The sequence below is a fragment of the Nannobrachium achirus genome (assembly GCF_963921795.1).
Source record: "Nannobrachium achirus genome assembly, chromosome: 3".
In the NCBI taxonomy this organism is placed as follows: Eukaryota; Metazoa; Chordata; class Actinopteri; order Myctophiformes; family Myctophidae; genus Nannobrachium; species Nannobrachium achirus.
Window position 1 is genome coordinate 18,692,182 of NC_137812.1, and position 24,871 is coordinate 18,717,052.

General features: G+C 43.8%; 2 protein-coding genes across 2 annotated transcripts; both read left to right on the top strand.

Moving 5' to 3' along the window:
* Window positions 1–5,515: 5,515 nt before the first annotated feature.
* Window positions 5,516–23,153, top strand: LOC308282052 (uncharacterized protein; the record flags this gene model as incomplete). The annotated part of the gene is made up of 3 exons (XM_080722400.1): window positions 5,516–5,639; window positions 19,848–21,077; window positions 23,143–23,153. Exons 1-3 carry the CDS (start codon window positions 5,537–5,539, stop codon window positions 23,151–23,153), a joined length of 1,344 nt encoding a protein of 447 aa, XP_080578526.1. The 5' UTR covers window positions 5,516–5,536.
* On the top strand, window positions 16,704–17,879 carry LOC308281518 (leukocyte elastase inhibitor-like; the record flags this gene model as incomplete). Its single annotated transcript, XM_080721736.1, has 1 exon — window positions 16,704–17,879. The coding sequence occupies one exon, from the start codon at window positions 16,704–16,706 to the stop codon at window positions 17,877–17,879; it is 1,176 nt and encodes a 391-aa protein (XP_080577862.1).
* Window positions 23,154–24,871: the final 1,718 nt, after the last annotated feature.

Here is a 24,871-nt window from a genome sequence, read left to right on the forward strand (position 1 = left end):
GTAAACAGTGACTTATTTACCGCGATAACTAAAAATCCATACCGCCCCAGCCCTAGTTGTGGGGGTTGATCAGGTTTTGGAAGTATGGAGGATCCGTACCTTTGGCTGCTTTGAAGGTCAGCATCAGTGTTTTGTATTCAGTACAGGCCACAACCTGGAGCCAGTGGAGGGAGCAGAGAAGGGTCAGTCTGAACTGCTCCCTATGAGCAGGTTGGTGCCTGCCTTGCATGCTTGGTTAACTCTGCCGTGTGTGTGAATATAATGCACATCGTAAACCACTTTGGATGCATGCTAAGCTACAGAAATGCAGACAATTTATTACTCATGAGTTTCAAGTAATGCAGGTTTATAAATAGTCTTTTCAGTGTATATGAGAGGAAACCCCCGTATAGATGGACTGAGAGTTGCACCGTAGGCTTGGTATTTTATATTTATATGACCACAGGGTGGGGTCCTCAAAGGGCTTGAGCTGAGAGAGAGATGAAGCAGGGACCCCTTAGCTGAGAGAGAGATGAAGCAGGGACCCCTTAGCTGAGAGAAAGATGAAGCAGGGACCTCCACTACATATTGTATAAAATGGTTTTGCAGATTAAAACATTTCATAGATTTCAAAGAGTTTCATAGACTTGTTTGACAGATACTGTCTGTCAATTATTTATTTGTTTATTAATTATTTACACATTGTCTTTTCTGTTGGATTCATGTTAATGTGTTTTCAGATACAGTAGGTACTAGGCTACCTAACCATTTATTCATCTATAACTTGGGGCGCCCACTAGCCTACCCGTCCAGTAGCATACCATAGGCGCAGCCTCATTGTACTGAGTGTAGCCTGACAGCATGTCACTGGTTCGATTCCCGTGTCGCTCCCCATGCTCTTCCCAACAAATAAGAAATAAAGATCCCATCACACAAAGATTTGGCGGTCCCCCTATAACTCTGAGGACCCCCTCGGGGTCCCAGACCCCCTGTTGAAGACCCTCACTATAGGACTTACAATTCATATAAAATATTTCCTTTTCTTTTTACATTTCATATTCTAAGTAATCCTCAGAAAGTTAAGTGTTCATTTAGTTCTATTTGTACACTCTCAGTGTTACAGTAACAGTCCATTTGGTTCCATCTGTACACTGTCAGGGTTTCCAGTCTTAGTTAACCATAGTAAACCCTGGTTTCCAGTCTTAGTTACCCTAACCCTATTAAACCCTGGTTTCCAGGCGGTGCGGGTGCAGCTGGCCCATGGAGACGTGCGCTCCCAGAGATACCTCCTGCTGGCGGCTCTGTCCTGCGTGGGCTTCGTGGTGCTGAAGCTGCTGGATCACTGGCTGGCCCAGTTCCAGCCTTTCCAGCGCGTGACGGGTCACTTCTGGTCCAAGGTGTGTGACGTGTTCCAGTGGCACTACAGCTTCTGTTTCCTGACCAGCCTCACCCAGAGGCTGGTCAGTAATGTGACAATTTGAGCACTTTTTTTGTGCTCGGCCGACTGATTTGTGCAGACAGCGGATTCTCCCAATAACCAATGACACACGTAGCTACAACCACTTGTCACTCCCTGAGTCTTGGGACGGTCCGTGACGTGTATTGGAAACACTACATCGGAGAGTTCTGACACAAATATTAGACTGAATTCATAAGTACGAAGTTGCTGTGCATAGTTCTTAGCCTTGTGCTGGAGAGAGGCGACAAGAGACGCAGGCAGGTGATCAAGTTCTTCCATCAGTTTATTGGACAGACAGAGACAGCGGAGCAGCGGAGACTGAACGAGCCCATCGGCTCGCTCAGTGCGAGACACACCTCACCCCTAAACTTCTCACTCTCACTCACTCTCTTACTCTCACTCTAAACTTACATGTTCAGAGTTACTTATATTGTTAATTTCTGTCAATCATTACAGGGCTTATCTTGACCCAAACCTTGAAAAGAGCCACAAATAGGATGAGAGCGACCCCAGCTGTTGGTCAGTCACTTACATAAACATATGTTGGCTCATTCTTACCTAACCTGCATGTACCCATCATATGAGTGTGTACGTTAGCGTAAGGTGTTACAATGACTTGGATGTACCATCTTGTACAAGTATGGACATAACCAGACCATAAATGTAGGCCTACTTAGGCCTAGTACTTTGCTTGCATTGTAATCCCAAACGCAACAAAATGGAGCGTGTAACAACAAATTAATTATGTGGATGCATATTAACCATAAATAAGAATATGTAGTTTTTGATCCACTTTGATATACCTCAAATCCTCCCTTTGAGACATAAACACTATGTCTCAACACCAGAAAAAGTGGAACAAAAACAGTATGAAAGATAGATCAACATACATACGGACATCAAGATTACATTGTATTGTCACAAAGACAGGTGATTTACGTCACATCATTAGCGTGAAAACATGTAGGTCCAAACTTATTATTTGGACATAAATATCAGGAGACTGGACGTGCCGTCTTACATCTGATGCGTAACTTCGACTGACTGCAGAAGGCAAAGCACTGAACCAGTCGTACGCCTGATATTTTTGTCCACTCATCTACTTGTGTGTTACTCTCAGTGTGCAGGATCTCTCTGTTCTTCCTTAAACTCTTGAGCTAAAATGCCAAAAAATAATAAACATCATAAACATCATAGACACAATACCACAATGAAACATGTACTCTTGAGGGACCTTCCGCCCTTTCTAGTCATCATGTTCATCAAAACCTCCACGCCATAAAAAGCGGAGAAACTCAAAATCCACATTAAAACCAAGAGACCAGAGAGTGAAAAGAACCTCCTTCACAACACTATATTGCCAATTGCTGCCAATAGCCCTGTAGTGGAAATCACAATCATCACAAATATACAATATAACCTATAATGTACAGCAAACATGTTAACCCATCCATCTGGTCTTGAATTGTTGATCTCTTCTTCGATAATGCTCTTGCAGTCTTTTCGTAAATGTTCGCAAATGTCAGTGTTCTCACTTACGAGCAGAGTTGAGTTCTGTATCCTGTGAGTGTGCAGGGACATGCTGGCCCCCTGATTCAGCCCGAGCAAAAGGAGTTGGAGAGGCCCACATTGCACAGTGGCCTCCCTTGGTGCTGATATGGAGGAATGGCCCATATTGCACCTTGGCCTCCCTTCATGGTGTTAGCCACTGCTGTCCATTGCCCACAGAAGTCTGTCCTATCCTCCCTTTTTTCTTTCTTTTTTGTCCTTTAACACTATCATATCATCACCGCATCGGTGAGGTCGAAGCGTGGCATCATCACAGGAACTGGTGTAGAGCCTGCGAGGTACGTGCTCGTAGATCAGCTGATGTTCTCCATTGGTGTGGTGGTCCGCAGCGTCCCCATCTCTGTAGGAAGACTGGCCTGGTTCACAGAACTGCTCCAGTGGCCACCCAGGTGACGTGGTGGCCTCCTCTGTGTAGGAACACGACCTGGCATCTGGATCTGGATCTGGTGAGCGCTCAAAAATCACCGTCCCAATGCAACAAGGAAAAAAAGAAAGAAAAAAAAATACACAGACTTCGCACTCTCTGGTTCTGTCGCATGCAGCGGAACAAGTCCATCCGTGTGGAGTGGAACACGTCTGCTCCAATGACGACGGGTTTCAAGGCACCATTCTGACGTGTATTGGAAACACTACATCGGAGAGTTCTGACACAAATATTAGACTGAATTCATAAGTACGAAGTTGCTGTGCATAGTTCTTAGCCTTGTGCTGGAGAGAGGCGACAAGAGACGCAGGCAGGTGATCAAGTTCTTCCATCAGTTTATTGGACAGACAGAGACAGCGGAGCAGCGGAGACTGAACGAGCCCATCGGCTCGCTCAGTGCGAGACACACCTCACCCCTAAACTTCTCACTCTCACTCACTCTCTTACTCTCACTCTAAACTTACATGTTCAGAGTTACTTATATTGTTAATTTCTGTCAATCATTACAGGGCTTATCTTGACCCAAACCTTGAAAAGAGCCACAAATAGGATGAGAGCGACCCCAGCTGTTGGTCAGTCACTTACATAAACATATGTTGGCTCATTCTTACCTAACCTGCATGTACCCATCATATGAGTGTGTACGTTAGCGTAAGGTGTTACAATGACTTGGATGTACCATCTTGTACAAGTATGGACATAACCAGACCATAAATGTAGGCCTACTTAGGCCTAGTACTTTGCTTGCATTGTAATCCCAAACGCAACAAAATGGAGCGTGTAACAACAAATTAATTATGTGGATGCATATTAACCATAAATAAGAATATGTAGTTTTTGATCCACTTTGATATACCTCATCCGCCTTAGGCTCATCCGACTGGACTGAGGGGGAAAGCAGTGCTTCAAGCATAAACGCTGAAAGCTGTGAAAGGTCATGAATCCACACCATCCTCATTGAAATGCATTGGCAAAATCCACTCTCATAGGTAGAATATTTGGACGGTGTGACCATGCCCTAAAAGTGCCTCAAATTTGTACTTAAGTAGCCTACAGTACTTGAGTAAAATGTACTTAGATACTTTACACCACCTTTACAACACTATGAGAATAATCTGAGAATGGTGGTGACGTTGTTCTCATGGCTCCGATCAGCAATAGATTTGAAAACTAGTCATCTAAATCTGCAAAGTAACTAAAGATGCCAAATAAATAATTGTAGTGGAGTAACAAGTACAATATGTGGCTGAGATGTAGTCGAGTAGAAGTTAATGGTATTTATTAAAAGAACACTGAAATATTAAAGTTTATGAAAAAGTACCTTAACATGTTACTCAAGTACAGTATTTTTTGAGTAAATGTACCTAGTTACTTTTCAGCAGCTATCTGGATGCATGTAGCCATACGGTACATGTGGCTTGGTTGCTGTTGCTCTTGCATACTTTCTTGATGATGTTTTTGTTTCACCTCGTTCAGCACTATGGTCAATTGTGATTGTTGTCTCCACCAGCCGAAGGCTGAGGGAGAGTATGTTTTCCCCTCCATCCGTCCGTGTGTCCGTCCGTCCGTCCGTCCGTCCGTCCGTCCGTCCGTCCGTGCGTCCTCGCAGTTTGTGAGCAGCTAATCTCAGTCACCGTTGGCCCGATCGCTGCCAAACTGAGCACACACACTCCCTGGATGCCAATCTAGAACCTCTGCCCCACATTTTTTCAAATCAGCCTCATGGTGGCGCTATAACAGGCCGATTTGTGTGGCCTGGTTGTTACCAGCTAATCTCCGGCGCCGTTGGCCCGATCGCTGCCAAACTGAGCACACACACTCCCTGGATGCTAATTCAGAACCTCTGCCCCACATTTTTTAAATCAGCCTCATGGTGGCGCTATAACAGGCCGATTTTTGTAGATGTGCTCTATAAATAAAGTTCGATTTGATTTGACATGTGAATGCTGCAGGAGCAGTGGGTGGAGATTGTGTGGAGAGTCAGAGTGGGTGTGTCCTGGTTATGTAAGCACTGTTCTGTCCAGATCTGGGAGAGTTTACCCAGGAAGCAGAGCAGAGGACTGCAGCTCACTTACAAGTAACGGTAAAACCATTAAAAGAGAGAGATGTCGTCCAACAGCTTTTCCGCTGCTGCGTCAGAGGAGGAACAGCCACAGATCTACCAGCGAGCCATGCTGAAGCAGCCTGTGATAAAGTTACACAGAATAGGTGTGTGCATGTTTTTTATCTTTTTCTTTCATCTTCTATATGTAGTAACTGAGTAATAAGCCTGACTATGCCACTTCCCTCTTGTAAGGAGGGACCCACAAAGTTTAGACCTTAAAATATCCAAATGACCAAACTTCCCTTAAAGAGGAACTTATTGAGAGGAGGCACAACATTGGACAACCTTTACAGAAAAGCAAATGAACACATGAATTGAATGTTACTAAAAAATAAGTATCCGAGCAATAGTGTAAGTGAGGCAAGATTTAACGAAAACAAATGACAAGTAAATAGGAAAAACTCTTCAGCCTTCAGCCATCGGGGCTCCTACAGCAGCTGGAACTTTTCCACCTCCGGGGAGTGTGTGTGTGTGTGTGTGTGTGTGTGTGTGTGTGTGTGTGCGTGCGTGCGTGCGTGCGTGCGTGCGTGCGTGCGTGCGTGCGTGCGCGCACGCTCTCTCACTCACTCACTCACTCACTCACTCACTCACTCACTCACACACACACACACACACACACACACACACACACACACACACACACACACACACACATGCACCAATTCATTGTATTACTTACACACACACAGCCCTATCAAGCAGTGATTCATTGTACATTAATTGTGCTACAGGTTGCTGTCCCAGAGCAGTCAGGACAGGAGCTTTCTCAGGAGCTGCTGTCTCTCAGAGTGGTCCATCATCTGTTACATGCTATGGGCAACCAGGAACATGCTGACGCTCAGATACAAGCTAGTCTGGCTCTGGAGGTACAAAGGCTTTAATTGTATCCAGTGAATTATATACAAACAGATTATACAGCACAGAGGTTTGACTTTGAGATAGTTTCATATACCTACCTAATTATTTCTCTCTCTCTCTCTCTCTCTCTCTCTCTCTCTCTCTCTCTCTCTCTCTCTCTCTCTGCCTCCTCTCTTTCTACACCCGCCTAGCACTTTGTGTGAACATTGAAGAGCATGTGCAAAGAGGAATGGGCAGTGCACTGATTGCAGCCATCATGGTAAGTTCATTATCAGTTATCCATGAAGGTTTAAATGCTAGAACGTGAATGTACTGTAGTGTAGCAATCACATTGCCTTCTACCCCCAAACATATTATTATTGTTGTTCTCTGTAGGATAAAGCAGAGGTGTGGTATCGGGCCACAGCATATCATATTTGGAATATTATATACCTGTACAGGCTCACACTGAGTACGAAAGGTTAAAGGTTGGCTACCAAGCCATGTTTAAGATCCAGCTGTCTCTTATCTTATATAGACCATAGTGGCTTTGTTGCTCCAAGGCCTGAAGACAGGGGGTGATGACCCTATGGTCACCTGTTGATCGCAATCAACCCATTGAGTCATTTGGGATAATGTGGGGGGCAATTGGGACCTTTAAGACTTTAAGGTAGCAGCCATCTGTTTACTGTCTTTTATCTTAATTTAGACCAAACCAAAACAGTGAAGATCTCGTGAGATGGGGTCACAGGCCAGGGTTACAGGCCAACAGCTATTCCAGTTGGTGATCTCATTTACATTAGTTACTTAGTTCTTAACATTACTGGACTTACATTTATTAATATAACTGCAGAGTTGCATTAGAGTGGAACAGTTTGTGAAATGTGGAGTTACTGCTAGAGTTAACGATATGCAGTCACTATCTGCCCTGTGGTACTCAAGGGAGACCCCCTGGTGATTCTAATGAGTTGCTGGCAGGCTGACCACGCCTGACATACCCAAAGGTTCCTTTATGATCTATTCTTTCTAGCATTAATCTTACTGGGTGAATCAACATGATGACATAACTGTAACATGACTTGTGTTAAAACCATATACTATATAGGACTTCAATCTAGACAATAGTACCGTCCCTTTGAGCTAGTCTCCCCAGGGGGGACCAACAGCCAAGGGGGGTGAAACACACCCACTGCAGGAGGGGATGGGCTGTGAAAGACCATGTATAAATAAGTGTGTTGAACTGATGGGAGAGGTGTGCTAGTGGGAGAGACTTGGAAGGGACCTCTGGTGGGCTAGTGGGGAGAGGAACCGGAGGGTGGCTGTGGAGTGGGATGCTGTGGGAGAGATGCTGTGGTGTGGATCTGGTGATATGGAACTGAGGGCCTCTGAGCCTCACGAATGCTGTAAACTTGTCAACTCTGCCTGTCAATAAAGCCTTTGGACATCATTGGAAACCCTGTCTGGACCCTCAACTTCTTTCCAAGGAAGATCCACAGAACTTCTCATACTTGAGTAGCCCATGTGCCTCCTATACACCAGCAGCTCACGACCAGTGCTCGGCTGAGAGAATAATCGATAGGATTCCACATTTGGGGGCTCGTCAGCTGGTAAATGGTTGGTTCTGTTTTAATAACAGTATCTCCATTTCAAGGAACTTGGGACATCTTCGTTTTTTTCTTCGGTGGGGCTCTGATTGTGAGCTGCTGGGCTGAGGAATCACTTTGAGCTTTTTGCTGTGAGTATGGCCTGTGGTTTTTTTTGTGTGACTTGCCCGGCAGGGGGGTGTCAGCTTTGACGACAAAGGCGAGACTTGATGACGTTTGGAACATGGACATGGAACTTTGTGACTTCGTTTTTAACACTAGTTTTTAACTACTTTTTTTGGTTACTCAGGTGCTAGGCTTAGGTGACAGTGTAGCTTCGGTAGCTTTGGTGATTGTTTGAGTGTTATGTGTCTGTGTTAGGCCCTTCTTGCCCTTTAGTTTTTTCTCTTTTTCTCTCTCTCTCTTCGGTTATATCTGTTCAATGGTTAATTACTCGATTTGTCGTGGGTTTGTGTCGTTAAATTGCTATTTCTTAATTTCATGGCGGGTCGATTTATTTTGGCTTGTCGTGGGTTTGCTTCTTTTTGTGGTTTCTACTCAAGCTGTGGTTAATCGGGTATTTTTCCATTGAACGAGATTTTTTCATTCTCTTTTCTGTGTGTGTGTGTGTGCGCGTGCGTGCGTGCGTGCGTGTGTGCGTGCGTGTGTGTGTGTGTGTGTGTGTGTGTGTGTGTGTGTGTGTGTGTGTGTGTGTTTCTGTGCATGTAGGGGGATTGCCTGTGTGTGTCGTTTGCTTTACTGCCTTGGGACAATTTGCGTTAAGGGGTTGATTTGTATTTTTGGGGTTTTGTTTGTTTGTGAAACATAATTCTTGTTGTAATTATTATGTTTCACAGGGGGGGGTATGGTATAAGGGAAACATAATTCTTTAATGGGATTTTAATGTGACTAAACAATTTGTAAGATTACATTTTAATAGTGATTTTAACGTTTTAGTGTAAGGACAATGACCATAATCAATTTCGTTTTGCAAATTTCATGTGTTCACAACACGTTAGGCTGGGATATCAAACTTAAAGGGGTTTCATTTTGAGTTGAACTATTGGGATTGTTTAATTCAAGCAGGCATTGTTTGAGAGTGACGATTGAGTGAGTGATTGGTGTGTGTGTGGAGAGGAAGGTGAGTCAGGGGGTTTTGGGATCAAGGGGGTCGTTTATCTTTGGGGGGATCTGTGAGGCTCTCTCTCTCTCTGTCTTTACGTCACTTGACAGCTGATCTCTTTCTAAATCTTTGTTTTCCTGTTTTTACTGGCTGTCCTAGCCGTAAAAAATGCTGCATCTTGCATGCAGTCTATCTCTCTCTCTCTTTCTCCCTGTGTGTGAGAACACCACACCGTAGCTTTAGGAAGAGACACTTTGATTGTCCTCTTTTTCCATTTTTAGCCTATTTACAGTACATGCAAATGTGATGCATAAGGACCCCCACTTGTGTGAGTGAGCTCTGAGTGTGTGTGTCTCTCTATCGCTTATTCTTTCTTTTTGCCTCTTTCTCTTTCCCTACTATTTCTGTTTTGATTTTTATTCTTTTAGTCATTTTTTTAAGAATTCATTATGGATTCAACTGTCCGTCAAACCCCAGTTGAGATCATTCAGGAGTCTAGTCCATTAGGCATCTTAGACATCTCAAAAAAGTGGGCAGTAAGATGGTGTGACTTAGAAATTTCATGGCCAGAGCAAGGAAGTTTTGATTTAGACCTTATTAAGGACATGCAGATGTTAGTCCGTACCTTTAGGGCTGAACAGAAAACGGGGAAAAGAAGGAGAAAGAGACAGTTAGAACGTGCTGTGTTAGATTTGTTTTTTATGGAAGCACAGAAGAGGTTGATTGCTTCACACCTGTCGGTGTGTGAAGAGACACCGCTTTCTTCAACCATTTATCCCCCTCCTACTTTTTATGGGGACCCTTTGCCACTGCCCCTGCCACAAGGGGCTGCAGAGAACAAACTGTTTCCTTGTCCAGAGACATTGACAGAGTTGACTCCATGTGAAGGGGTGCCTCGTCTGCCACGGTCCCAAACTAGTGCAACCCGCACTGTGACTGGGGCTGAAGAGGAGAAGCTGCTGAGGGGAGGAGAGCCAGCGAGGACAACAGCAGCTCCTGGACCAAGCACGGAAACCAGCCACAGAGGGGAGGATCCAGTGAGGAGAGCAGCTGATCGAGGGCGTTCTGGTGTTTCTCAAGCCAGAATCCGAGCGGAGCACAGGAGAGGAGCGGCTAACTGTCGCAGTGATTACAGCAGACACCGTGAGTGTGACATCGGGCACCGTGAGTGCTACAACCGACATTGGGAGCATGCCAGACACGGCAGGAAGTGCAGAGAGCGGTCCGGGCTACCGGACATCAGCACAGCAGAGGACGACTCTGCCGAGTCTCAAAGGGGAAGTGACAGTGACAGCGAGGACATTACACATGGACATGAGCAGAGAATGCTTTTTGAAACGCTAACCTCTGTGGGAGCTCAACTGGAGAGACACCACAAGATGTGTTCTCTGTTGAGTGAACAGTTAATTGAACTTCGTGCAGCAGGAGCTGACATGAAACTGACATTTAATGACACTGTGCGGAAAATTAAGGATTTTCAAGCTGAAAAGAGGAACGACAAGGCTGGAGCAGAGACATTCAACCGCATGAACTCCAGGTTTGACAGGCATGACAGCTGCTATGCAAACCGTTCGAGAAGTGTGAAGAGGGTGTGGAAGTCACCGAGCAGGAGCAGAAGTCCTTCACCCAGCAGGGGGGAGGCTAAGAGACAATACACTGCTATACAAGCTCCAGTTCTTATCACAAACCAGAACCTGGAGCACAGGCCATGGTCTAACACGGACATGATCACGGTGGAATCTCAGCTACCCAGATTGGAAGATGGTGCGTTCCCATGGATTGCCAAGTTTGATGAACTCGTGGTGGGCATACAGCTGACAATGGGTGACTGGAGAAGGTTGATAGATCGCCTAGCAGGAGCTCACGTACTAGGGGACCTCCTGAGCGCTGCTGGTCTGATCGACCATTTCACTTCTGGAGCCGGAGATGAAGACTTGTATGCCCAGCACAGGGGGGCGTTGTGCCTTGCCCTGAAGAATCGGTATCCCACTTGTATGCATCCAGACGCTATACTGATTGACGCGCTGGGAGAAAATGAAAACCCACGTGCCTTTGTATCCCGAGCATATCAGAAGTGGAGGGATGTCATGGGAGCGGATGCCGACCGTAACCCAGTGGAGGAAGATGTCATCAGACGCAAGATTGAAGCAGGACTCCCAGAAGCGGCACGGGCTAGGCTGGGTATGGTGGTGGGGTTACCTAACACGGACACGCCCACTTACACCACTCATGTGGATCATGCAGTTAACCTTGTGCGTAAATGCCAGACTACACAGAAGGCCGAAGATATGGACATAATCCGAGAACTGAACAAGACACAGTTGATTGCCGCGAAGCAGAATGTGACAATACAAGCCGCAGTCATAGCTGCTGGCAACTTGCATGCTGACCGAGTGGGGCCCCAAGGGGCACCCATTTCCCAATATCTACCTCCTCAGGGGGGACCCACCTTCCAAGAACCACCTCTTCAGAATTCGAATCCGCAGGGCAATCTACCTGGCTACCAGCCATTCAACTCGCAGAGATTCATAGGGTGTCATTCCTGTGGGAAACCAGGACATTTTGCAAGAGAATGCAAGACTCCACCCAGATTATTCCCACAGCAGCAGAAACGCAACGAGACAACACATTTCTGGAGAATGTGCAAGAAAACGATGGACCAACCACTGCCCAGAACGCAGTGTCCGCCATGGAGGCGCAACGCCCAACAGCGGGAGCAAATGGAATCATCCCCTGGCAACGGTGATCTCCAGATGGGTCTCTTTTTCAGACAGAATGAAAACAACTGGAGGGAGGTTGATTATGGAGAGGATGACTATTATCCCCTGGAACAAGTGCTGACAGTTTAATTGCCCAGACACCTACAGTGGAGGCAACCGCCTGAGATGAGAGATGAGAGGAGCACTGCACGCCCCTCCCCCTGTCAGAAAATGGATGACAGTCACTTTTGACACCTTGAGCTTTGGATCACTCTATCTCTACCCCTACCACCCCACCTCTATCTTCATTCTAATCTCTATGCTCTAGTCTATGTCTAATTCTATTCTCTACTCTATTTCTAACTCTCCATCTATCTCTATCTATTCTCTATTCTCTATTCTTGCTCAGTCACGATGGACAGTATTTTTTGTGAATTTTTGTGTACGAAGACAAAGAAGAAGATTGTGCTTTTCCATTTCTTTTAGCATAGGAAAATGACAATTCCCTCGTAGCATAAGTGTGTGTAAATGAATACATGCATAAGTCTACATTACTCTCCTCTAATATCATGGTGATCTTTACATCCAAGCCATGCCCAGAAAAAAGGAGAGGTTATGATTTTAGGTATTGATGTGTTTATGATGATGATGTGTTAACTATCTGACCCATAGGTGTTCAACTGTCGAGGGGGGACATTGGGGACAAGACATCTGAACTGTGAGAACTGTGACAATTGGGGTGTTTTTTCATATGGATATTCGGTTCCTATAACAGGAAAGATATTTATATGAAAATATTATTTTATGATATTTCAAAAATTATAATATTCCAAAATTATGATATTTCTGATTATGAGTTTGTGGCAGATGAATCTGGCAGATGAATCTGCCAAGGGGGGAGGATTGTGGTATCGGGCCACAGCATATCATATTTGGAATATTATATACCTGTACAGGCTCACACTGAGTACGAAAGGTTAAAGGTTGGCTACCAAGCCATGTTTAAGATCCAGCTGTCTCTTATCTTATATAGACCATAGTGGCTTTGTTGCTCCAAGGCCTGAAGACAGGGGGTGATGACCCTATGGTCACCTGTTGATCGCAATCAACCCATTGAGTCATTTGGGATAATGTGGGGGGCAATTGGGACCTTTAAGACTTTAAGGTAGCAGCCATCTGTTTACTGTCTTTTATCTTAATTTAGACCAAACCAAAACAGTGAAGATCTCGTGAGATGGGGTCACAGGCCAGGGTTACAGGCCAACAGCTATTCCAGTTGGTGATCTCATTTACATTAGTTACTTAGTTCTTAACATTACTGGACTTACATTTATTAATATAACTGCAGAGTTGCATTAGAGTGGAACAGTTTGTGAAATGTGGAGTTACTGCTAGAGTTAACGATATGCAGTCACTATCTGCCCTGTGGTACTCAAGGGAGACCCCCTGGTGATTCTAATGAGTTGCTGGCAGGCTGACCACGCCTGACATACCCAAAGGTTCCTTTATGATCTATTCTTTCTAGCATTAATCTTACTGGGTGAATCAACATGATGACATAACTGTAACATGACTTGTGTTAAAACCATATACTATATAGGACTTCAATCTAGACAATAGTACCGTCCCTTTGAGCTAGTCTCCCCAGGGGGGACCAACAGCCAAGGGGGGTGAAACACACCCACTGCAGGAGGGGATGGGCTGTGAAAGACCATGTATAAATAAGTGTGTTGAACTGATGGGAGAGGTGTGCTAGTGGGAGAGACTTGGAAGGGACCTCTGGTGGGCTAGTGGGGAGAGGAACCGGAGGGTGGCTGTGGAGTGGGATGCTGTGGGAGAGATGCTGTGGTGTGGATCTGGTGATATGGAACTGAGGGCCTCTGAGCCTCACGAATGCTGTAAACTTGTCAACTCTGCCTGTCAATAAAGCCTTTGGACATCATTGGAAACCCTGTCTGGACCCTCAACTTCTTTCCAAGGAAGATCCACAGAACTTCTCATACTTGAGTAGCCCATGTGCCTCCTATACACCAGCAGCTAATGATTTCTAATTTGTGAACTATTCATCTCATCAAATCAAGTCACTATAATATTTAGACTTCTTTTGGTTACACTGACCATAAGGCCGGGAACGCGTCTTTGTCTTTTAACTAGAGCCCGACCGATACAATGTTGGAGAGTGCTAGAGCACCGATACCGATACCGATGTTTTGTAAAAAAAACATTTTTTATTCATTTAACCCTTAAGTGCTGTTCGGGTCATTGTGACCCGTTTTACATTTTCATTTGGAAAAAAAAGGTAGAAGTTAAAAATGTTTCCACCTGAAACTCACTGGCCTTAAATATTCTTCTGAGATGAACATGTAAAAAAAATATTTTTGCACTACACCCATGCTACACCCCCCTCATATTTTTTGAACCTTAAGTGCTGTTCGGGTCATTTTGACCCGGAAGCACAGAAATACACAGTATTATGCCAAAACACAGACACACAGTCACCCCCACTTCTAACACCCCCCTTCCGAAGCCCCATTCCGAACCCTCCCCCCCTTCCTATAAGCATGAGCAATATTGCCCAGTATTAAATGAAGTAGTTTTTTTTACATGGATTTCAGCTAAATCAGTAAAAACGCCTAGCTCTTTCAGTGTTTAATGTGATATAGCAAAGCAGAAATGCAAACATTTACCAAATATATCATATGAATTGTTTGGTATTGAGTCAAAGTCAATGTATCATGATGATTTGTTAAGTTAAAATTTATATTAGTGTTGTTTTTTTTAAACCAAATATCCACCGGGTCAAAATGACCCGAACAGAACGAAGGTGTAGTGAATCTGAACAGAACTTAAGGGTTAAGATCATTTAATTGACTGCTCGCCCCTCGGATAAATGGTCAGATTATTGCTTTTTTTTGTGCTTTTCATGTCAAACTTTTTTGTCGCAGTTATCAATTTCTATTGCTTGTTGCTGTGTTTTGTCTCGTTTATGAATTAATATGTGTCTTTTATCCAAACATAAAGTTTGATTCGCTCATGGATTCGCACGGCGGCTCTGACAAGTGCAGACAGCCACCATGCATTGCCAAGCAATTAAACAACACAAGTTCTATAGTCTATAGTCAGACATCTATATTTCTCTGTGGATTTTTACATAGGCCTACACACCTTCCTTCACCGCAACATGAAAAATCTGAATTAGACAGTGCATGTGGTGAGTGAACGACACACGAGAGGCAGCAGCTCCAGTAGTGTTGGCTTGCATCTTGGACTATTATACTGCACTCTGCTGGATAATTCTGGCATTGCCCACACGTAGGCCTATACAACTCAGGGTTTCATGCTCTATCCGCAGACACGTTACAGACAATTAATATATCGGATATCGGTGGAATAATTCACCGATGTTCGATACCCTTCCGATTTCTCCAAAACGACCGATATATCGAATTGGCCGATATATCGGTCGGGATCTACTTTTAACCACTTGAACCAATATTTTATGCTTTAACTATTGAAAAATAGCAGATATACAAGCTCACACTGCATCACGAGTGCTGCACTGTGAGCTTGTAGATCTGCTATTTCTTTTTAATCGTGAAAAATTTAGCAAATCTTTAAATCTATATATTTTTTAAACAAACTTTTGTAAATCTCTGCTTCAAATTTATAAAAATCCTTTACAAATAGCCAATCTACAAGCTACCAGATGTGTCGCATCCCGACGACTTTTGAGCTTGCCATCATGCCATTACATTTCTGTTTGACTTTTAGGCTTTGAAGTTGCACATGGCAATTATGACACTTGAATATGCAAAGACATTACTGACATATTTGACAGCTTTATACTTAAAAAATACTGTGGTAATAGCCAATCATTTTTCAACCTGGAAACGATTAAGACGATTATGTAATAATTGTGACAGCCCTACCTTGATATAATGCTAAAATGCATGCTCTTTCAGGGCCAGGCACTGGATTTCATATAACTTTCAAAATGCTTGACGGCAGATTATCTTTGAGTATCTGTATGCATATTTAAATAGTAAAATATCACTACCTTTAATGCATTTAAGTACTGATGCTACCATATTTGTAGGTATGGACAGATGGTGCCAACACCACCTGTAAGGTGAGGGAAACGTGTGCAGTACTGCTAGTTGCCCATATCTGTTTTATTATTAGCCATGTCTTTGCTTTCCGTCTCAATTAGATTAGCAAATCATATGCACTATAGTGGATGTAAGTAACAACTCACACAACGCCAATACAATATTTTGTGCACACATTTCACCAGGACTGGCCATCTGATGGTTATGTCTGTGTGGGTTTTGCCTTGATTATTCTTGTCTCCTTTTAAATAGACTGCAGCTCTTTATGGACCACTTGTCCTATTGTTGTGACCTGGCTTTGTTCGCAAGCTTAACCACTTAAGCCCTATATTTCTGTTATTTTTATGACCAAAATAGGGTTAATGTGGTGAATAAAGATTGCTGCTGTATGCATTATCTATGTATTCCAGTTTTAGTTGAGTGCTTCTAGTTTAAATCAATATACCATATTAGTTGATCATTCCAAATTATTCTCCATTTCTGTTACATTGACTGTAATATGAATGAAGCATGAATCCTTGCACGCATACTCCCAGTCCCACTGTCCCAGTAGGCCTGAATATCTATACATGGCCTGAATAGGCCTATTTTCTTTCTTCACCCTGATATAGAACTCCATGTATGGATACTCATCATGACATTAGTGAGATGTCACTAGCACCCCCCAAAGCACTATATAAAGGATGGCTGTTGTCCCTTCAGTTCAAATGCAAGCAGTATTTACTCCATAGTTTCTCTATCTTTAATGCACAATTTCTCAAGGCTATATTAGTCCTCAGACATTTACATTAGGACATTGGATACAACATTGCTCACAATGCCACCAACACCCCTGTCAGCAGCATGCAACACATTTTCCCTGTCTCTGTTTAAAAAGCTGTCCGAAAATAACATTGCCGCCAATCTTTTCTACTCTCCTATCAGCATATTCTCTGCTTTGTCTATGGTGCTGCTGGGGGCCCGCGGAAACACAGCCACACAGATGTCAGAGGTGTTGCACTTTAAGGATGACATCCACATGGAACTTGCTAAGGAACTTTCTGAGCTTATGAGTGACCTGAACAAGTCAGGGTCCTACACCCTCAGCATTGCCAACCGCCTGTATGGAGAGCGGTCCTACCAGTTTGTTGAGGAGTTCTTAAGCGTCACCAGAGAACATTGTGATGCACAGCTTGAGCCTGTGGACTTCATTGGCAACGCTGAAGAAGCCAGGCTGAACATTAACAGCTGGGTGGAGAAACAGACACGAGATAAAATCAAGGACTTGCTTGCATCGGGTGATGTGGGTAGTTGTTCCAGACTGGTGTTGGTCAATGCCATAAACCTCAAAGCCATGTGGGACGAGAGGTTTGTTGCATGCTGCACCGACATTGTATCCTTCAGACTCAGCAAGACTGAAAGCAAGCCAGTTAATATGATGTACCAAACGAACAAGTTCCCTTTTGCCTTCATTCCTGAAGTCAGCTGTCAGGTCCTGGAGCTTCCCTACATGGGGAAATATCTCAGCATGCTCATCTTTCTGCCCGTTGAAATGAAGGACAATACGACTGGCCTGGAGGAGCTAGAAAAGAAGCTAACCTATGAAAACTTTGTTGACTGGACCAATCCAGGCATGATGGATCGAACGATGGTTTCCCTGGCCCTGCCTCGTTTCAAGATGGAGGAGACATATGACATGAGAGACATCTTGATCAAGATGGGCATGGAGGATGCCTTTGATGAAGAACACAGTGACCTCTCTGGCATTTCTCCAGCCAAGATGTTGTTCTCCAAGCTGGTGCATAAGGCCGTTGTGGAAGTGAACGAGGAGGGCACTGAGGCAGCTGCCGCCACTTTTATTACTTGTGAGTCTTGGGGCTCCTCCCCCTCCCGGCCTCGCACTAACTCCTTCTTTGCTGACCATCCCTTCCTCCTCTTCATCCGAGACAACCCCACCATGAGCATCCTCTTTGCAGGCCGATGCTGCTCCCCTCCCTCACCAGAGGATATTTAGCAGCTTGACACTGAACTGAAAATGAACATGAACACTGAACATGACTGAAGGCATGCAGTGTGTGTGTGTGTGTGTGTGTGTGTGTGTGTGTGTGTGTGTGTGTGTGTGTGCGTGCGTGCGTGGGTGTGCGTGAGAGAGAGACACACACACACAGAGAACCTCCCAGTGTATTCAGTTCTGTAGCAGGGTTTTTTCATTGCTCTAACTTTGGAACCGTTTGTCCAAATGACAATTTCACATGATCACAAAGACTGTGTTTGCGTGATTGATCGGTGGTCAAATCATACGCCACGAAAAATATTTTGTGACGACTTGAAAAGGTAAGTCAAATCTTTTTTTTTCTTTAATGTTTTTTATCCCACAGTTTTGCAACCCATTTTTTTTTCACCCAGTGACTACCTAACCTGTAGTCCTGGTTTCTGCTCTCCCCCTGCCACCCAGGGAGGCTGGGGAGCACCCGGTCAGCTAGGGGGAGGTAGTATAGAAACCAGGACTACTGCATGTTTTTGTGAGGGCCTATGCCCCAAGGAGACACGGGGAGAACATGCAAACTCACCACAGAAAGGCCCTATCGCCAACCCCACCTAGGGTGTGGGCACAGATGACGCAGATGGAGGAACACGCCCCCAGCACCCACAGCTTCCCCCGGCAGGAATCGAACCCAGGACCTTCGTGCTGTGAGGCGAAGTGCTAACCACTGCGCCACCGTGCCCCGCAGGTAAATCAAATCTGAAGAAATTGCTGGTAGTGAGGGCTATTTTTGGTTAAATATTGTTGGTAGTGAATTAGTTAAATATCAACATTTTCCATCTCTCTGCCTCTGCATTTGTTTGCTTCTTTTCCTTCCTCTTTTTTAGCATTCACAACTGCTGCATGATTCTTGTAACTGGCATTGTTATTTATATTTTAGTTTCTTTTTATTTGCTTGTTTGTTTCGAGTTATTTTGTAAAACTAAATAAGTGTCTACCAGAAGTGCCTATCAGAAATGCATCGTTTAATCATTGCCCGGTACTCTGTGTGTGCGCTCGTGCATGCGTGCGTGCATAGGATTTTACAGAGTTGATTTGGGTCCCAGACATCGTAAAGAATACAATATATCAAATGGAGGTCTGTGGCCTATGTACACCCGCTTCGACTGGTAATCAGGTGATACCTCAAAAGTATCATTCAAATAAACCAAACAAATCAAAAGGAGTAAAATAACAGTGGGGAAACCAGTGGCTGGACCGGTCCCTTTAAGGCAGCGCTATTCAACCTGCAGCCTGCAGCATGTCTATGTGGCATGTCAAGGTCATACTAATACAAAGGTATTTTGTCTACTTTCAGTGTGGAAAAAATCATTTCTGATATCTCTCCAAAACCACTAAGAAACCATTTTTGTCTTATTTTTATACTAGACATTTTTGCTAGTTTGTTTGTTCCCAAAGAAATAATTAACTTAACTTTTCATCATTATTCATCCCATGACAATCTTTTTGTTCAATGAAGTTTGGCCTTATAGATGGAAATGTGGCTGTTTTCTAGTGTGTTACTTTACCTTAATGTTTAGACTACTCATGCAGTGTGTTACAAAATCATTGTTTAAAGTAAACGTCCAAAATAGGACCATCATTTCTATCGTTGAGTAACCCATGCAGATGCTTGCGTGATGCTTCTTACTAGTAACTATATAACTGAATAACTGTAGATAAGCACTGTGTGTGTGTGTGTGTGTGTGTGTGTGTGTGTGCTTGTGTGCTTGCGTGTGTGTGTGTGTGTGTGTGTGTGTGCGTGCGTGCGTGCGTGCGTGCGTGCGTGCGTGTGTGTGCGCACGCACACGAGTGTGGGAGAGAGTGAGAGAGACGAGAGAGAGAGCTGCAGGTTGAATCTGCCTAAATGTTCCAACAGCCAATCTGTGCCTGGCAGTTGCTGCTGTCGTTATACTGAGTTATTTCAAAACTTTTCTCTTTACTCTTTCTCCATCCCAGATGCCCAACCTGCCCAACTCAAACATATCTACAGCAGAAATAGACATCTCAAACATCACCAGAGAATTCACACAAAAGAGAAGTCCTACACCTGTGACCAGTGTGGGACCAGGTTCAGCCAGAGCAGTCATCTCAAACAACACCAGAGAATTCATACTGGAGATAAACCGTTTCACTGTGACCAGTGTGGGACCAGGTTCAGCCAGAGCTTTACTCTCAAACAACACCAGACAATTCATACTGGAGATAAATCGTTTCACTGTGACCAATGTGGGACCAGGTTCAGTCGGAGCAATCATCTCAAACAACACCAGAGAATTCATACTGGAGATAAACCGTTTCACTGTGACCAATGTGGGACCAGGTTCAGCCGGATAAGTACTCTCAAACAACACCAGAGAATTCATACAGGAGAGAAGCCTTACTCCTGTGTTCAGTGTGGGATAAGCTTCACCCAGATAGGTAATCTAACACGGCACCAGATAATTCATACAGGACAGAAGCCCTATTCCTGTGACCAGTGTGGGAAACAGTTCAGCAGTAGCAGTGATCTCAAATGTCATGAGAGAACGCATAGAGGAGAGAAGCCCTATCACTGTGAGCAATGTGGGATAAGCTTCAGCCATAGAGGTTATCTAACATGGCATCAGAGAATTCATACTGGACAGAACAAGAAGCCCTACACCTACACCTGTGAACAATGTGGGAAACGGTTCAGCAGGAATAGTAATCTCAAAAGTCACAAGAGAATTCATACAGGAGAGAAACCCTACACCTGTGACCAGTGTGGGAAACGGTTCAGCATGAACGGTGATCTCAAAAGTCACGAGAGAATTCATACAGGAGAGAAGCCCTACACCTGTGACCTGTGTGGGAAACGGTTCAGCAGGAAAAATGACCTCAAATGTCACAAGAGGATTCATACAGGAGAGAAACCCTATCACTGTGACCAGTGTGGGCAACGGTTCAGCAGTAATAGTCATCTCAGACGTCATGAGAGAATTCATACAGGAGAGAAACCGTTTCAATGTCCCCACTGTGGGAAATGGTTCACCCTGATAGCTCATCTAAGACTGCATCAGATGACCCATACAGGACAGAAGCCCTACCACTGTGACCAGTGTGGGAAACGGTTCGGCAGTAACCGTGAACTCAAATGCCATGAGAGAATTCATACAGGAGAGAAACCGTTTCACTGTGACCTGTGTGGGAAACGGTTCAGCGAGAGAGGTAATCTCAAACAACACCAGAGCACTCATACAGGAGAGAAGCCCTACACCTGTGACCAGTGTGGGAAACAGTTCAGGCAGAACAGTGGTCTCAAACATCATGAGAGAACTCATAGAGGAAAGTAGACCTATTACTGACAATTGGAGATTTTTAGTAAAGTCTTAATTCAAACAATATCACATTGTAAGATACTTTGGGTTAGGCACACACACACACACACACACACACACACACACACACACACACACACACACACACACACACACACACACACACACACACACACACAGATGTCAGGCAGGAGAAAAGACAAGAGAAAAGTTCAGCTCAATGGATTCAATTCAGATGTAGTTGTAGACCTGGCTCAGGATCTTACCAACTTTTATATTAGGCGGTGGTGGTCAAGTTTATGTAACATGATATCATGGACAGAAGTACAATTAACACTCTGGGCAGTGGTAAGGTAGTTCTGCCCCAAGGTGTTGTGAGACACAGGAGTTATACTAGTGTGTAGCCAAGGCCCCTGGGACGAGCTAACAAGATAAACTGTTGTTCTATAACAAGATAACCTTTACCAAAGCAAAATACTCAATCCTAGTGAGACATCTAGACTCTTACAAGCTATCCAGTATCAATGATGTATCATAAGAGGTAGATATTAATATAATCAATGAACAAATGATCTACTCTATAATGTCACACATAATCAATCATGATAATCTCTAATCTACTACAATGTCAAACACGATGAAATTAGAAATAGTCTCATGTCGGCCCCTCCTCTAAATATATATTTTTGACGAGCAAGATGTTACTGAGTAGTTACTGAGTGGTTAGTAGTTACTAAACTTGAGTGGTTGCTTGTTAAAAACCGGTACCGACAGTGACCAGCTAGGCCCCATTTTTTATTTGTCTCTCTCCCTGCGGAAGGTGCCATCTCTTTGAAAACAGTCCATAGTGGTGCCTGTTGCCAAAATAAAGAACCCTATGGTATTGAATGATTTCAATTGCCTTAACCTCCCTGGTTATGAAATGGTTTGAAAAGCTAGTTAAAACAGAGCTCTTTGTAAAAAAATAATAAGAAAATACGAGTTTCTGTTAGATCCTTTTCAATTTGCCTGCATGATGTGTGCAAGACACTTGATTCCACCTTAATTAACCTCTATAAACATTTAGAAGGTATAGTAAGAGTCACACCAGCCTCATGTCCTGGCTAAAAAACTTGAACGCAGCTCCACAAATCACGCTCAACCCAGATTTGACTCTAAAAAAGGCTCATTCGTTCTCCTGCTATACCACTAACATGAGGGACACGAACACCCTACCGAAAGGCAAGCCTTAAAGGAGTGTAAATCCCTAACCTCCTTCAAAATCGGTATGAGAAGGCACCTACAGATGGCTGCTACTTGAAACTTGTAATAGCCTAAGCCCCTTTTACACTGTAAATATCTCCCTTTTCTTTTCATTTTATTTTCCTTGTGTCTTCTTTTTGAATGCTTTTTCCTTTTGTTATTGATGATATCATATGCAAAGTACTGTGTTCTGTGTGAACCCTGTCTTTCAATGTTATATGAAAGTGGTTCCATAAGCCAAAAAGTTTTAGTTGACCTTGTACATGAAGGTTCTATGGGCCTGTTTCTATCCAGGCTTTAAATGCTGATGAGGAGGAGGTAATTTGTTGCTTCTTATGTGACTTAATTACAAATGTTATGAATTTCAAAGTTACTGGACCTGCTCAGCTTACCTGCACTTACACGGATACCTTCAACTGCCATCCTGATTTTTATTGTTCTTTTAGAAATCAAATGTTTTTATACTGTGTTTTTTTTCTTTTCTTTTTTTGATTTTTGGGGGGCTTTTATTGACAGTAGACTGACAGGAAATGGGGGGAGAGATGGAGAGTGACACACGGCAAAGGTCGTCCGGATCAGGAATCGAACCAGCGACGCTGCCAAGCATCCATGCCTATGTGGCAATGCCTAAGTGGTATGCACCTGGACCAGTAGGCCAGCAGGCACCCCTTTATACTGTGTTTTTGTCTTCCTTGTGATTCATGTCTGCCTAGTACAGGTCTAAAGTATGTTATGTTTTGCTGCACACCAAATCGCCCTCTGGGACAAACAATAAAATGAACGTGAACTTGAGATGTGTATCTTTTCTTTTTCTTGATTGAACTATGACAACACATTCAAATGAAATATTTCCAACTGATTTGATGAACCTTTCAGAGCAATGCCATGGCACCATTTTGGGGGTCCTTGCTCCTTGACATGAAAAGGTTTGAGAACCACGGATTTAGAGATTTAGTCAGTAGCCTAAATGTAATTCGGTGCCACCTTATGTACTTGTATATCTGCTATTTTTCAATAGCTAAAGTATAAATATAAAATATAAGTATAAGTATAAATATAAATATAATGGTTAAACTAAGTCAAAATCTAACGTGACACAGTTTTGCGTTATTGGTCTAAATAAGGGCACACACAGAAATAACATAGTAGATGAGTACACAATCCAACATCAAGGTCCCATCCTGCAGGTGAATGTAGTCGTTGGTAGACTACTGGTAGAATAAAAAGGAGTATTTCACCCCCAAAACGTTTTTTTTTTCTTTTCTTCCAATTGATTACTCATCTCATCCCATGGAGACTTATATAATAATAGTTTATTGTGTTTTGTAGTATTCTAGTAAATGTAGGCTACCCCCATTGACTCCAGATGGGGAGCCAATGGCCTTCCGGAATCAACTGGGGAAATATTACTATGAAATTATTGCCCTAGGAATGCGAAAGAAAAAAAACAAAAAAGTATTATTGATTTACTAGAAAAAAGGCCATTTTGGAGGTGAACTAAAGTTATTTTAAATACTGCCAGTGATGACAACGAAAGAAAGACAAGCGCACATACACGCACGCACGCACGCCACGCACACGCATACACACACACACACACGCACACGCACACGCACACGCGCACGCACGCACGCACGCACGCACGCACGCACACACGCACACACACACACACACACACACACAATGTGCCCTCGCCTAGACCAATGGAAACACTACATTCAACACCATGTGATTCAGGATGCGGAACAACAACAAAGTCCAAACCAGAGTCCACAAACAGCCCTCGCACTGACAGCTCTGCTAAAAAACAATCCAAAAACTAACTGTATTTAATGTTAATGATGAAGCGGGCTCTGTTCCACGTGTCAGTGGTTAACCTGGCGGGGGACGGTCCCCTTTTCCGAAACACCGCTATTCCGACGGACCCCTATTACGAAAAAAAAAAATAGAGACACCTCTATTACGAATATAGGATTCTCTCCCCTTCGCTCATTCCCCCCCCCCTCTCTCAACCCCCCCTCACCCCTCGCGCTCATTACTTAAAACAGCCATCACCCATTCCCTCTCTCAATGATTTGTATAGGACTCTTCCACCCCCCCCTCTCTCTCTCACTTGCTCGCCCGCTCCCCCGCTCTCTCTCATTTCAGTCTCAGTTTGCGATGCACGCAATGCATGTAAAGCCATGGGAATTAAGGAATGCACACAAGGTCAACAATCAACCCATAAACAAACATGATGATACAATTGATTTAAGTTCTTTATGAGGAGATGGAGTGGAGACAGTAGGAAGAACACCACCAAAGTCTTTTAAACTCCCAAAGTTGCACAACGTGCGCATGGATGCACTGTGTCACCACTCGACAGTGAGTAGCCTACTGAGTAGCCTTTTTAATTAATTGCTGGCCAGATGAATCTATCAACCTTATATGAAACAATTGTCA